Below are 16,003 nucleotides of genomic sequence, written 5' to 3' on the forward strand. Positions count from 1 at the left end.
ATTTTCTGTGCTATCTCCTGTACTATAGTTCTTCCCGAAAACAAACAGTTTTCTTGGTTTACTACGAAAGAAAAAAATACGGTGATATCCCTACTAAACTTGTCCTGGGATTGCACCATTCAACAGCTTGCAAGGCTGAAGAATTGACCACCACTATTCAGCCTGGTCACCACACAGCTATGAAGTGGCTTTTTCTGGCCATACACACACACACACACACACACACACACACACACACACACACACCAAACTTGTACTTTCGTTCACATTCGGAGGATAAGGGGTCGTCCGAAATTATAAGAATAAAAAAATCCGCCCTCATGCAAAATTTTCTCTGCCCCCCCCCCCCCCCCTTGTTTCCTATTATTTGTTATCTTTCCCATTTGGGAATTATAGTCCCCGGCCGATACCTAGTACCTATCCTACAATTCTAGTCCCCGGCCGATACCTAGTACCTATCCTACAATTCTAGTCCCCGGCCCATACCTAGTACCTATCCTACAATTATAGTCCCCGGCCCATACCTAGTACCTATCCTGAAACACACATGTAACGAGTGTCCATCGCCAGCGGACACGAGACCTTGTGGATTCTGGCAGAATCGGTATCTACCCCCACGGCGTGATGAACGTAGTGAGAGACTTGGCAGACTCAGACAGAGGCATAGTGAATAGTGATAGTAAATCATTAGTGATGTACAGGCTGTGTCGTGAACATTGGTACAGGAGTAGAGGGAATCCACAATGACCAATCAATCAAATGTAATCAAGGAAAGGACCACGAATCTGTTCAATCGGGGCTTGTATTATCTGAGTTTCATGCTTGTTACATTATGTGATTTGTAGGAGGCGAAAAAAATCAGAGTACTCGAACTCAGGACCTCATTGCAAACTCTCACCCCTAACAAGCATAGCATATTACTTCAAGTATGTACACTTCCAATAACGCGGGATTCGCACAAGCATATGCAAGTGCGCGTAAGTGTGCGTTTCCCACAATCATAAATACGCGTACATACTAACACTCACAAACAAGTACACCTTGCACACACAAAATATGTCATATACGTGCACACCCATGTATTAAAAAGGTATGCAAATAATAATTTACTGAGTAGCTACCACAACCTCCTGACTACGTGTGTCACACATGTAGAGGTGTGTATGAGCGCGGGCACACATACAACGTGCGCGACCACAAACGCGAGTGCGGGCGTGCATGCCATGTGTGTGTGTGTGTGTACATGTGCATGTACGCATCATAGGACTACAGTCAACTTCGCGTATAACGACACTCGGCGGGGCATCAGAAAAGTGTCCTTATTCGCGAAATGTCCTTATACCCGAAGTCTCATTATATGTATTACAGTTAGATGGGACCTTGCTCTGGGCTTGGAAATTCTGTCGTTATTCGCGAATTGTCGTTATATCCGCAGTCGTTATTAGCGAAGTTGACTGTACGCTTTTTTATGATATTATATTAATATCATAGCCTTCATAGGACTAGTACGGGTACTGTAGGAATAATAATTAGAGGTGTTGTATACGACATTTACAAATACTTCGCAGCATGACAATAATTATGAGAATAGCACACTCCGAATTTTTTCAGAGCTTCAGAGTATGCATATGGATTCAAACGGACGCAGGTTAGGAATTACATGATGTTGGCAGCTGAAGAGTTGCAGCTTTCGTAAAAATAAATAAAATAAAATAAAGAACATCCCAACAAGTAGCAGTAGTTCACCACTGATTTGCCACTCACTCTAGACTGCAATGTTTTCAGTGTACACGTATAAGTATGTTTCGCATGCAGGCATAGTGGGATGGTCTAAGACCATGATTGAGAAACAGAGGGTACCATATTCAAGTCCTGCTTGGAAGTGGAAGGATTGATCTACTCACCTCCCACCACTTTAGGAGCTGCATCCGCGCCTTAAATCCTTTAGGGTGGCGGCATTCCTATGGATGCGGAAAACTCGGCCTTCAGCTGAGTCTCACACAAACCGTGAAATTTAATTTCGCCACTTGAGAATCAGAACTTACTGCAATCTGTGCACCCACATTAGTCTCTGCCGAAATGGGCTGAGAGAAGGTTTTGGTTCTTGGTGTTGTACAGTCATGGAAACGCTTGGCTCTGTTCTCCCTGGTCATTTTTTCCGCGAACAAAATATTCCGGAGAGAAATCGAGCTGCGAAGCGAATTTCTTGCTCACAAATTTGCAGCAATAGCTCGACATCATGCCTAGGTATCCACTGACTAAATAGCAGAAAGAACGATAGGAGCCTTGAAGGAGAAATTACAAGTGAAGTATAAAACTGTTCTCTGACTGTCGATCACGATGAGGAGCTCAAGTTTTACTTGCTTGAGATGGGATACTCCCCGTTTTTGCACTCATCGACAAAAGCAAATCTAAAAACAGGTCCCAGGCTTACCATCTCTCTTGGTTGACACAGGAGGCGCCATTGATGTAGCGATGGGCTGTGGTATACGGGTGCCGGATGGAAACTGAACAGAAGCTCCACCTAAATATGGGCGCTTAGCTGCTGGTTCAGGATGACCACCTCCTTGCTGGCCCTGACTGTAGCCACTATGTACATGTGCTGTGGCTACATTGCCTCCATGATGATTACCCTGCCGCCCGCTAGTAAGTGCCTGATCATCATAGTGCTTCTGGTCTGAAGGAGCTGGTTGGTCAGAATACCTCTGTGCAGGAGCTGGAGGCGGCAGCCCACCATGTCGATGTTGCTGCTGCTGCTGCTGCTGTGGATGACTTTGCAACAGTGCTCTGCCCTGAGCCATAAACATACAAAAGCATACTATTCTAAATAAAATAATGTAGCAATCAAGGTAGGATAAAGCAGGATACAATGACAGCACCAAAATATCAAGGTGTGATTTCTCCAGACAGTTTTGTGTTCGCTTTTCACCAACATTGCATCTTGGTAATAATCCCAGGGCTCGCAGAAGGCATGTGGAGAAAGTGTGGTGCTAGCGCGGGTATGGTGCACGTGAGTCGCATGACCCCGCGTGAGCATCGATCGTGTGCATCAAGTACATATCCCGTGTATGTGTTCAGAAGACGGAACAGAGAAAAGAAAGAACCTTGACAGTTTTAGTTGTCATAGTCCTAGAGCCGATGCTTGCAATGTGGTCAAACATGTCCTTCCCTTGCTTCTCTCGGGGACATGCAGTTTATTACGTCCCCATCAACACCCATGTCAACTATGCCTGAGCCATTGTATACCTGAAAAATAGGGTAAATTAACCAGTAAACAGACCCACCACAGTCCATTCAGAAAAGGATGAGCGCTGGCTCTGCCGAGCTCCTTTATTTGGTGATTTTTCATGATTTTGTGGTACACGGTGAAGTGCCGCAAGACTTGAAACTAACTGTTACTTGAAAAAGGGTCCAAAAAGGTACCTCTACGAGGTGAATAGCAATTTCTGGACATGAAAATAAAATAGAGGCCCACTGGCTGTGTGTTTTACATTTTTCATATCTTTTTGTATCTATTGTATGGCCTAATCCTTCATCTTTCCAAATACGTGACAATTGCTCATGCTGTGATCCCAGAGACTTTATAGCAGGATGTTTTCGACAGGCCAATTTTTTGGCCTAAATTTCAGTGTATGGAATTCTGGACATGAAAGTAAAATAGCGTCAATAGGCATCCTATACTGCACCATTTTTGTTATTTTTCTATTGGTGGACTGCAGTTGGCTTCTTCACACTTCCAGCCAACAGGTCCAAGACTATACAGCGTCTGAAGTGGAGTGCACATGGGGAAGCCAACGATTCGTCCATTACTTCTTATTTTACTCAAAATTCTCATGCGACATAGTACCACAAAACTCGTTGAAATGCCTCCCAAGGAAAGGCTATCAACAAGGCACCGACAAGAGGAGAAACCACAACAGCCCAGCTGTCAACTACAACAAGAAAAAACTTCATCAACCTGACTGACTTGACTCTACACGCGACAAAAAATTATTTTACTCGAAATGTCCAGAAATGTACAATGTCCAGAAATAGCAATTCACCTCGTACTGGGGTTCGAACCACACAATGTACTGTTAATTACAGTTATGCAAGTGGTGTGAACGGGCTTCATGGTTTTTCCCCAATTCAGTGCTTTGGGGGCAAAACCTGGCCGATATCCTATTCTTGTTATGGCTTTCTTTTTGGAGAAATAGCCTTCAGAATCACAATTGGAAGAGGATTCCATCGGGGATTGCCAAAAAATTGCGAAAAAACTCAAAATTTGACCCATTTATGGCCAAAAGCTAGAATATAATCTTTTCATGAATGGACTGTAACCTCAGTTGCCGAATGAACACAGTAACCCAGTCTTTGGCGCAGATGACATTATAGGTGAAACCTGCTTAACCCTTTGTGGCATGTACTGTCATGGACATTAATTTGACGCGAGTTGAGGTCAAATTCAACTACTACAACATACATTTAGCAGTCCTCACAAAGGGTTTTAAGCAACCCCTGGTTTCACCAACCACCTATAAGTAGGGCTGAATCGATCGTGATATTTCCTTAGTGGCTTAGCTGATAATTATCATAACGATCGGCTTATCGGCTTAGCGACATATTTTCATTCCATATGGCAGAATCAACACAATCACGACACGGGATCAGTTTAAAAAAATTGGATTATGGGATTATGTGAATATAAATTCTACACGATTGTGGTAGCTCGAGTGAGTGCTCTGTGCACCTGGGTGTAGGGCATCGTGTACTTAGACTTTTTGTAGAGGGGGAAGGTCAATAAAATTTCTGCAACTCTTGAGTTTCATCAGCTAGCACTAGCCAACCGTGCTATGAAGCTGGTGATCGCCCGTGCGTGAAACTCTGAGTTACAGCAATACAGTGTCTTCTTTCGAGTTGCAATGATCAACTGCCACTACCCAGTCAAGATTCAGGTCGGCGAGTTTCTCAGTCCCGTGCGATCAAACATGGGCGACTGGTGGAGTTGCCAAGTAAACCCAACTCGTTGCAGCGCTTGTCCGAATCTGCAAAAGTTGAACTTCTCTAGTCCGATTCAGTAGCCGCGCCTGCAGGGTGCCCGAGTTGGAATATCGATGGGTTTTCCAACGCGAGGTGAGCGAAGAGATAGCACATCCTGCTCTGCCAGTAGAACGTGTTTTTCTCCGCTCGAACAGAAGTATGTTTCTCCACACCACGCTCAAAAATCATCCACAATCCAGTCCTCGGTTCGCTGGAGAACACCTTGGCAAAGGCGAGTGTTCGAGAAAAGAAGAGCCCACTAGTAAGGAAAAACTACACTTTTCAAAAGGTGAATCCATCATGTTCATTCTCATTTCAAGCGAAACATTTTTCTTGCTGCTACAGCCACCGGCACAGCATACAGTATACTGCATGATGCGCGTGAACTGAGTCTGTTGACCTGCACTGCAAGCTCCACGCCGCGCAGTGTATCAGGTGTACTGTCATACGTCACAATGCTTCTCGACGCGACCAATGGATGCATACACGGTATAAATAATACCTCTCGTCGTCAAAATTTGTACTTTTTCAAGCCGATAAGCCGTTAGCAACTAAAATACTCGTTCGATATCTTTCTAACGAGTATTACCGAGTAATCGGTATAATCGTTTCAGCCCTACCTATAAGACCATCGTTCTTTGGCAAGAAATAAGTGGAAGTACATGGGGATAACTTAGTTTCAGAGACCATCTACATTAAAACGCCATGATAGACTCGTCAAATGGGTGGTCACTGAAACCACGTTTCACTAGTAGTTGGTTGAGTTCCCAAGTTGACAACAACAACAACAACAACAACAACAACAACAACAACAACAACAACAACAACAACAACAACAGCAGCAGCAGCAGCAGCAGCAGCAGCAGCAGCAGCAGCAGCAACAGCAGCAGCAGCAGGGACTGCTTTCCTAACCAACACTATACTCTAAGTTAGGTGAAGGCTCAAGTCAGGAAAGGAAATAGGGCAAGAGCAGGGTCACAGGAAGGGTGTAACTTACATCATCAGCACTTAGTGCATCAGCGCAAACCTGACCTCCTTGCACAAGGTACTCCAGAAACTGTTTCGCAGCAAGGCCCTGGGCCTCTTTTTTGTTCTTTGCCTCTCCACAACTTACGTAATCAAACCCATTGAGCCTCAGCTGGATACGTGGAACAGAAAGAAAACACAAATCAGCATTCCTATCATGTGTTATTCACTGAAGGAGCACGAACCATTATCTAATACTGTAAAAGCCCGTGTATAGGCCCCGGGCATATAGAAAAGCAGCCTTGATTTCCTGGGCGTATACAAGGGCATGGGCATTATTTTGGAACCGGGCTTATACTTGGAATATATACAGTGCGTATCGGTTATAGCGTGGTTGTGTAAAAGAATATACCGCCTACAAGAATGAACTCTCATGTTTTCATAATCATAACATGGGTTTCAAGTAGGGGTGAAACGGTTCCATGTTTTTCATGTTCGGGTGCCCAAATGCCAGCATTGTTTCCCACGGTTCAGGTATCGGTTCCATGCACTTTTTTCTCCAGACCTACAAAATGCGTTCGCGACAATTATTTTTTAGAAAAAACATTTTTACGAGCAAGAATGAGACATCGGAGAGTCCAATTGTGAAGAAGATAATGACCAGAGAACTCTTTGGAAGAGTGGGGATCGTAAGGTAAGACATTTAAAATCTTGAGTAGCCTTGATGTGTACATGTATTTGTACAAGAACGAGATTTTTCGAGTTTCGGTTCAAAATTTGACGGAACGGGTACCCGATTCTTTTCAGCTGGCGGTTCCAAAACCGGTTCCTTACCCGAACCGTTTCACCCCTAGTTTCAAGTGCACTTTTATTCTTACAAGCAATTTATCGCATAGTAGAATATATCGGTCCTAAGAATGGACTTTGTGTAGCGAAACATGCCAGGTTAGTACAAAGTGTATCGCCTGTCGTAATAACATCTGTCCCATGCAGTTCTGATCTGACTCGCGTTGCGTCGTAGTGCTGCAGGTTCAACTGTTGTGGTCATGTAACTCATGTTGGATAGCCACATGGTAAGCCTATGGGACTATGAGTCTGACCAGCCGCATGCACAGTAGCATTACGCTGCACGTACGATGATCTTCCTGCCCCTGCGCACATGCATATGATATGTCACACTTGATGTATCATGTGTAAGAAATATCGGAAATAAGAATAGAAAGTCGTTTTTCGAACACCCACGCTATAACCGATACCTACTGTATATGTTGACATTCTTCCCTTGCTCAAAAACTGTATCCATTTCATTTTTTTAGCTGAGCATGCACACTATAAATACTGTATACTCGCTTGAATGAACCAGAAACAGTGTTCTGGTTGGGAAAAGCGATCCTGAAACACATCCATCAACACCGCAGTAAGTATTGGGTATCGGTACCTGTATATGTACTGGTGTTGCCGGCAAACCTGGGCGTATACATGGGCATGGGCGCTATTTTGAAACAAAAGAGTTGACTTCCCCTGACTGCGCGTGTACACGGAAGGTGGGCGTTATTTCGAGTGGGCGTATACACGAGCTTTTACGGTATGTATAGATTATTAGATGAGCCCGAGTTATTATGACTTTTATCAAGAGTACGTAACCACCAGAGTGTGCAACACCTGATTCAGATCTGCATAGGGTCTTGGTCGAACGTAGTCGGATCTTCTGATGTCGCGCGTACGCTCAACACCAGTGCAAGGCAGGGCACCTTTGTTTTTGAGTCGAGAGTCTTAGGTGTTTTTGGTGAAGAAAAGTCGAGCTGGAATGCACAAACGTAACGGGTGCTACAGGGTTGTGATATTACGTGCACCAATCTCGTGTGTCCGGGAAGATACGGTCCCGCGACTGGGCCACAGCGAGTTGACTTGTGAGTACGACCTCCTTTCTCGGCACGCTGCTTTTTCTTGGCAGGTTCTTCTTTGGAAGTTCGGTTCTCCTGTTTTTGGTAATCAAATGAAGGTGTCCTTTCAAACTGTGCTACTTTGATTGATGAATTTGATAAGTTCGTTTCATTTTTGACTGTACGGGCTCCAAAGGGTTAACGGCTGGTCCAATTGTTCACAGAACAATTTGCCGTGCCCTAACAAGCCCTTCTATGTATTTTGTTGTCCGAATTTCTCTTATCTTCGTACTTTTCAAGACCAAAACCTGATTGCTAATCTTTTTGAAACGGACTACAGTATATAGTTTTCTGAAGAGAAACGGGTGGGCGAGGTTGGGCCGAAGGAACACAACACGTCCGTTCCAGCCCTTGTCGTTGGTAAATAAATCTCTTGGAAAAAAAAACAATTTATAAAAACACTGGCAGCGCCTCGGTTTTTAAACAGGTCTTTATTGCCTACAAGGCTTGGGGGAAAACACTGCAAAAGAAAGCTCAATATTTCGTGACAGAGCAATATTCAATGTTGCACCTACAAAAGTGATCCTTTGTACGCCTTTTGTGCGCCTTTCGTCATGTGGCTATGGGACTTCGGGCCTCATCAGCACAGACACCTCCTCTCTCCAACAAAGAAACATACTCATCCTGAGCGGCTAAAATGTTATCTTGCCGAGGCAGAAAACACCATGATGTATGACTGTGCCATGGACAGCGTACACAGTTTCTACAAACCTGTTTGCACTGAAATCAGGGCCTGGATGTGAGGGAGTAAAGTCCCAAACATCAGATGAAAAGTGTGCACAACTATTCCTGATTTACAATATGCTACAGGAACAAAAACTGCAGAACACAAAGTCTGTGACAAAATTACCATACCTCACAATAAAATGTCAGCTGATGTGGATCACCTTCAGACTCAAATAGATACTCCGGCTTGATGTTTTGCTTGCCACACCAAGCATAGAGGAAATTTTTAAAATGGGCATAATCTGCCATTATCAGACTAGGACGAAACAAACAAACATGCGCACACCAACACAAATATACAAACATGCATACACATACAAACACACGCACATGCACACGCACATGCACACACACGCATACACACACACACGCATACACACACACACACACACACACACGCACACACACACACACACACACACACACACACACACACACACACACACACACACACCTTAACATGGCATGAAACAAATTGGCACTTTGTGTCACTGCGAGAAGAAGCAGAAAGAGGGCAGGTTCTATAATTATTTGTGTAATGTGACACGTACTTGAAGTAATTCAAATACGCTTTCTGTGCTCATCCGAGTCGAACAATTCATATTTCCACACGACTTGCATCTGTATCTGCATCTGCTTGCGTTGGTTGTGACTGCATCTTTAGACACCCATCACAGGAGTTGATATCAATGCTGGAACAAAACCTATCGCCACTTGTGCTGGTTTTGCACCATATAACAGCTTGCAAGCCTAAAGAGTGGGTCACCAGACTCACCACTATTTAGCCTGACCTACACCACATTCGTCGTTCGAGACCAGCGCTGGGAGCACGGAGCATGTACTGCGTTAACAAATGCGGTGATGCATACGTGAACCACTTTACTGTAAGACCACTAATGTTAACGAACACTTAATTCTAAAGACTTAACGAATTGTATGAAGTCGTTATGCGCAAAACAATGTACGTGTACAGCCATTCACCCGTTTTGACAGACAGAATTCGTTAACATTTCACCTCGTTTACTAACAAAAACCCCAGAGATCACTAACTTTAATGGCATAAAATATCTGGTCTTACGGTACATGCAATGAACTGTGCCGACACCCACAGTCAACTGGGTACTCACTACTCGGAGTGAGGGTAATAGAGATGCAGCTGACGAGGTTCGCCCCCTATCGGGCATTGGTCGTGAGACTCACCATATCACCATTGCTGTTAAGCCGGTGGTAACGTGGATGTGCAAGCTTTACTTTACTTACTACACCATATGACTTTTTAACTAGGGCTGAAAAGATCACTCGATAAATCACGTGTGAAAATCCATGTCGTACGTGCCGGGGAGCAAGAGCAACTTTCCTACGTAGATCTCTTTACGGATTTTTGAAAGCTCTTTCCTGCGTTCGGTCCTTCGTAGGACTTTTTGAAATATTTTTGTTTTCGAATTTTCTGGATGTATCCATGGCAACGTTCAGGTCGGGCGAAACACAAGGTCCACAGCACGTGGAAAACTAAATGGGGAATGTGGTGTAGGTTTGTGGTGCATGCGGTGGGGGCATGCAGCCGACACGTCTCCAACGCAACAAGGCATGCTTAGCAGTCGTGGAGAAATCACATAGAGCGAAACCAAGAGTACATGAAAACCAGAGTGTGCAGCTCTGATGGGTTGCTGTCACGGCAGAATTCCGTGATTACATCATTTTAGTGATGTAGTGCGCACAAGCAGGATTCAAGTAGGTCTCTTTCTGCACAACTGCAGAAGACATTCCATGCAGTTGTTACATTACGTGTAATCACCAGCCAAACAGTCTAAACATACCCACGGTCAATGGACCGTATGTGAATGACATCACGATTTATTGAAACAGGCATAGTTGTGGTTCGACACAATGCGTTTCACATTAGATAGCATTGTTTTCGTGCGATAAAGAGCTAAGGTTGCTCATACTGTGAAGACATCTCCACTGCCTGTCTCCTAATGGATGTCACTTCCGTGCTCTCAAATCGTGCTTATTTCGATTCGCTTCATGGCGCAGCCAAAAACTTACCCTAACAACCGGGAGCCCGCAACATGGTATGGTCCTTCTCTTCTTTTTTTAAATCCATGACTACATTGGCTCACCATCTGCATTCAAACTGTATTACCGTAAAAGCCCGTGTATAGGCCCCCGGGCGTATAGAATAGCAGCCTCGATTTCCAGGGCACGGACGTTATTTTGGAACCGGGCGTATACTTGGAATAGGGATAGCAGTAAGTATTGGGTATCAGTACCTGTACATGTACTGGTGTTTCCGGCATACCTGGGCGTATACTTGGGCATGAGCGCTATTTTGAAACAAAAGTGTTGTCTTCCCCTGACTGGGCGTGTACACGGAGGGTGGGCGTATACAGGGGCTTTTACGGTATTGCATTTACTAAGATGGAAAGTCAAAATGTTAGAGTGCCCGTTTCCAATGTTCCTCATGCACGTCGTACAGATGTACGAAATCCTGTAGGTGTGTAGTGTCCAGTTGGGTGTTCGCTGTGTGCTATACATGCGCATTTGACCAATTAAGCCCTATAATCAATGGCAGACAATCGATTTTCCAGCTTCATCACTTTGATTACAGCTAATGACTAGCTAGATCTCCTAAATTCGGAACAATGCTTCAAGCAGCTTTACTGTAACAAAAAAGGGACGCACTACTATTTTAATACTACTATTTCTGCATAGTATTTCACATAGTCAGAAGTTTTTGCTTTTTTTTGCTTTGAGCAAACACTTCCGACAGGCTGTGTGCAATAACAGTGCAACTGAGTGTTGGCCAATGTTACCATAGACGAATTTTAGCTAGATCTTCGTCCTTGAAAACTTTCGTGGGAAATGCATTCAGGACACGTTACGTAGTGGGAGTAGCAGCAAACATAATAGGGTCCTGAATGTTCAACACCCGACCGGGTCTACGGGATTTTACAAGACTCTACGAAATTTCGCACATCTGTATAACGAGCATACGGCGTATGAATGGACTGTAGGCATATGTGAGATGGTGTGGCACTGCACTCGAGTACTCCCAGGTACAAGGTGCACTGGACTGGACTCAGGTGTGGTGACTGCTGTACGCTGCATTACGTGCTCGTTATGGAATAAGGGCTGAACGCTGTAAGAAGGTCAAAGCAGCTAGCTGTCCGGAGATTGAGTAACTCCCAACGCCATGCGAATTGACAATGCCAAATCTGTCACCTGTATCGTGTAAAAAACATATCTTTGTTGTGTCTCTCCTGCCTACATAACAGTATACCCGACGGTAAGAAGTGAAAGTATTTTCAACTACTACTTTGCAGGGATGAATTTATCCGGTATCGCACCGCAGTTTGCTAAGCAAAATTGATCTACTGCTACTCAAATATCACCGCGACTAGCAGAAAACTGCGATACATACAGGCTAGGCATGCCTAGCTTGCGTCGTCAAGTAACATGCACACAGTGCAGTGTAGGTGGTACATGACTATAGTCTCAATTTGCGTGCACACGTATGATGCAAGTAACCACACGTAGGGTGGAAGCTAGCGGGAAATGTACGCAGACATCTGCTTTGTGCCAATCGAAAATCAAAGATTGCTACACAATTGAGATTTTGTATAGCAAAAACTGCAATTCAAAATAATTACAGTAAATTCATCCCTGCTTTGTAATGCAATGCCCATCACAGAGACCAAACGCAACATGCATGTTAGGGGACACCAAACAACCCATTCTCTATACTATTATAAGTATAAGCAGTTGCAACTAGCTCGTTGAGTTGCACCTGTTTACTAGTATGTTTATCCTTTCGTGGCCAGCGATCAAGGACATCTGAGAATTGTAATTTTTGTACTCCTCCAAGGTGTGATTTTTGGCCTGCTGGGCCAAGCACAAGGAAGCCTTCTGCCAAAAAAAACTGAAGAAAATGGTTGTTGTTTGATCCTTTGGTGTAATCTTTGTCGCTAGTCGAAGCTAGTTGCTGTTCGGAGCAGAAACGCTGAAATTAACTATTTGCTGCATGTACTCATGCATGTACTCATGTACTCAGGCATGCAGTCTCACTCGCATCTTAGTTGTTTTTCTAGAATGGATGCTGCTCTGCGGCCCTTGGTGAACATTATCTGCGCTCGTGGAGCAGCTGAAAAGGACCACTAGTATGTCTTATTCCCGGTTTGAAAGTGGACAGACGACTTTCGTGCCTTGAAAAAGGAGTAGAGAGCGACAAAGGTCCGTCTGTAGCTGATTTTTCAGTGCTCCTCGTAGATTTTGATGGCAATAGAAAATTCTCAGACCAAAGTCAGCATGGCGGTGGGCGTGCAGATTTCTTGTGGATTTTTTAGTTGCTTCGTCTCGTACCTATGTCAGTATCGTGATGGTGAAGTGGACAGGATGATTCTCTTCCTCTAGGCTTCGTTCGGCCGACTTTGCTGTGTCCTCATTGAAATGTGTACGTACCATGACATGCGATTGCTGGCTATATAGCTATGCTTTTCTTTTCTTTTCTCTGAGTGCAACAAATTTACAGCACTGGTTTCACCGCGACATGCTGCTTCTCAAATCGGTCAAATAAGAAGAAGGAAAAAGAGGCTATAAATGCTACCTGCAACCTGGAAAAAATAGCACTTTCGTGTTGAAGGGGTGGGATGCTGAGTCCATGATCCACAGCACAAAAGTATTCACGAAATTAATCTAGAATATTTTTAACAGCATCGTTTCTTACCAGTGTTATCCTGGTCTACGCAACTACGTTCACAGAGCCGACGCACGCCATTCAAGGAGTCGTAGCATCCATCGCCAAGCTGCAAAGCAAGACTCAATCGCAACTACTACTACCAAGAGTACATGAAAACCAGTACTCTTACTTTGCTATTACTTAGCTCGAGTTGTCCAAGATTTGACCCACTGTTCAATATGTACCGGCTGCTTTTTCCTGCTTTTCAAACATCAACTGTTCGAACAAAATTTTAAAAGAGATTACAAAAACCGGACCATAAATTATGTACATTTTAAAAGAGATTACGTAACAAGAGTACATAAACCATAGGTTTATAATAAATTATGTACATAGTTTGTGCACTCTCTCGTAGCTAGCAGCTAGCTCGGGCCCGGGCCGGCCGGGCCGCGGGGATCACCGGATTTATGTACTCTAATTATTTTTTTCGTTCAAAAAGCAAGTCATTTTCATTCTGATATGGACTGCCATGTAAAACTCAGTAAAAGTCTAGTGATGCTGCCAAGACTGGGGAGCCATACAGCATCAGCCATCAGGCATCACCCTAGCTTCCATCCGCTGCCAGAATGATAAAGATTGGCTTTGCACTGGTTCAGTGCTGACGTACCTGCGTGGTGCACGCAAGGCATTCTTACCAGCTTCAGACTCGGCAGCGCTTGTTGTTGCATAGGCTGCGTCCGTTTTTAGCTACCTGGTAGAGTAGAGTAGAGTCACTCTACCGATAGAGGTAGATGGTAGAGCTAGCTAGAGGTAAGTGCACGAACGCTGTTCTACCGGATTTATAGTAGTTTAAAACACGATGTGTACTCTGAAGTACGTGAAATGTTTATTTTTTGTATGGAGTTGTGTACAAATCCTTGATCTAGCTGGAAATCCCGTAGCTCTACCAACTAACTTCCACCGGATTCTACCAACTTTTTCCTGGTAGAGCCGGTAGAGGAAAGTACAATCTACCCTTTTGAGTAGAATTTTTTTCAAAGAACGAACACCTCTACCGAAAGAAGTTTTCTACCCAAACCTGTAAATCAAAAACGAACGCCCCAATAAATCTGTCAAGAACATTGTACATGATCATCGCCGCGTGCGCTCGATCTACAATAATCATTGTTTTTATTCTGTTTTTGCCCGTACAAGACGCTTTGAGTTATTATTGTCTGTCCCTCCAGGATTCCGCGGCCGCGGTAAAATCCGCGGAATTCATTTTTTTTATATCCCGCGGAATTCACAGTTTTCACCGCAGAATCGTGAAAAACTTCGAGTCACGGTTTGGGGGCAATGCGAGCACGCGCTTCATATTCATGCACAGTGCAGTGTCCTGTCGCTATTTTGTTGCATTCAAACTGTACCAGTTTTCTTAGTTACTGTATTGAGCCTATCGTGTGTTTTCGACCACTAAATTTTTTATTGATACTTGTACATAGCATATAGCCATGTCTTTTCGCCGGTGCAGCGCCGCAGAAATACCGCAGTATTGCCGCAGAATTCACGCCATCCGCCGCATAATGTAGCGATTTGTGCCGCAGAATTCAGCGCAGAATTTCAACTTTCTGTCGGCGGATTCCTGGAGGGACAGTATTGTGTTAAAAAAATGTACGCGAAAAAAGAAATAGCGGTACGTGATCGGTGCTTTTGGTCCTTTTCTAAAACCCCTAAAAATGACCATCCGCGAAAACGGTTTCAGGGATTATTTCTGGCACAAAACCTATAGTATAGATAAAGTGCGGACCTCAACATGAAAATAAAAAAAGGAAATATGCGGACATGAGGGTCGCGCGCAAAGAGTTATAAGGGGCACATGTGAGCAGGAAAGAACTACACTCGTACAACGACGGCCTCAGCAGTTACGAGAGAGGCAGGGCAGTCCACCGGTGCATGCGAGGGGAAGAGGGAGCGACTTCCACGGATGCACATGACGCTAGCACGCACAAGGGCAAAGCTAAGGCGGCAGTGGATATGGGCCATGGTTGTCGAGTATGGCTCGCACGTCTTCTCCGCCAGCAGCGATGCGCTTGTAGAGCGACGAGGCGCACTTGCTCATGCCACCCGTATACGCGTAGTGGAAAACACTGCAGGCACAAACGATGCGTGCTCCACCTCACCCCTAAAAATAGGTCTAAAAAAGGTAGAATTTCGCAAAATTTTACCATGTGTACTCTTGCTCGCGTAGTCGACTATATGATGAGGCCTTTATGGCCGAAACAGCTTGCTGTCTACAGCATTGGGTATATACATGTATATATATAGACTAGAGTATAGTCCGCGATATGCGTGTTAAAACAAAATGGCGTCACGATTTATTGAAAGTGGTATACTGTGTAGTAAGTTGGTGGTACGGTACGAGTGTTCAAAACCATAATGGCATTTGAATTTCATACTGTTCCTCTTCTTTTTGACATGCTCTCTTTCCATCGTCCTTAACTTTTGTTTGTTGTGAGCTGCTTTGGCTTTCTCCTATACCTCGTCAAGTTGAGCATCTATCCGTTTTTGTTTCGCTCTGTAAAGAGCACTTAAGGTTCCCTGTAACAAGACGGCAACGTCTGTAGAGTCTTCCCTATCAAAATAATAAATTCTACTACGTATGGTCTTCCCTATCAAAATAATAAATTCTACTACG

The 16,003-nt window shown here is 44.2% G+C and overlaps 1 protein-coding gene across 1 annotated transcript in view; it reads right to left on the minus strand.

Annotated features, from left to right (window-relative positions):
* Positions 1–13,577, minus strand: part of LOC135814609 (ATP-dependent RNA helicase A-like) — a 97,063-nt gene extending 83,486 nt beyond the window's left edge. The window contains exons 1-4 of the mRNA XM_065327762.1: positions 13,378–13,577; positions 8,784–8,910; positions 6,017–6,157; positions 2,435–2,792 (exon numbers count right to left, since the gene is read on the minus strand). Of these exons, the coding sequence (XP_065183834.1) occupies positions 2,435–2,792; positions 6,017–6,157; positions 8,784–8,903 (619 nt within the window). The 5' untranslated portion in view covers positions 8,904–8,910; positions 13,378–13,577. The remainder of the gene's footprint in view (positions 1–2,434; positions 2,793–6,016; positions 6,158–8,783; positions 8,911–13,377) is intronic.
* Positions 13,578–16,003: the final 2,426 nt, after the last annotated feature.

Source organism: Sycon ciliatum, chromosome 4 (genome assembly GCF_964019385.1).
Source record: "Sycon ciliatum chromosome 4, ocSycCili1.1, whole genome shotgun sequence".
Taxonomy (NCBI): domain Eukaryota; kingdom Metazoa; phylum Porifera; class Calcarea; order Leucosolenida; family Sycettidae; genus Sycon; species Sycon ciliatum.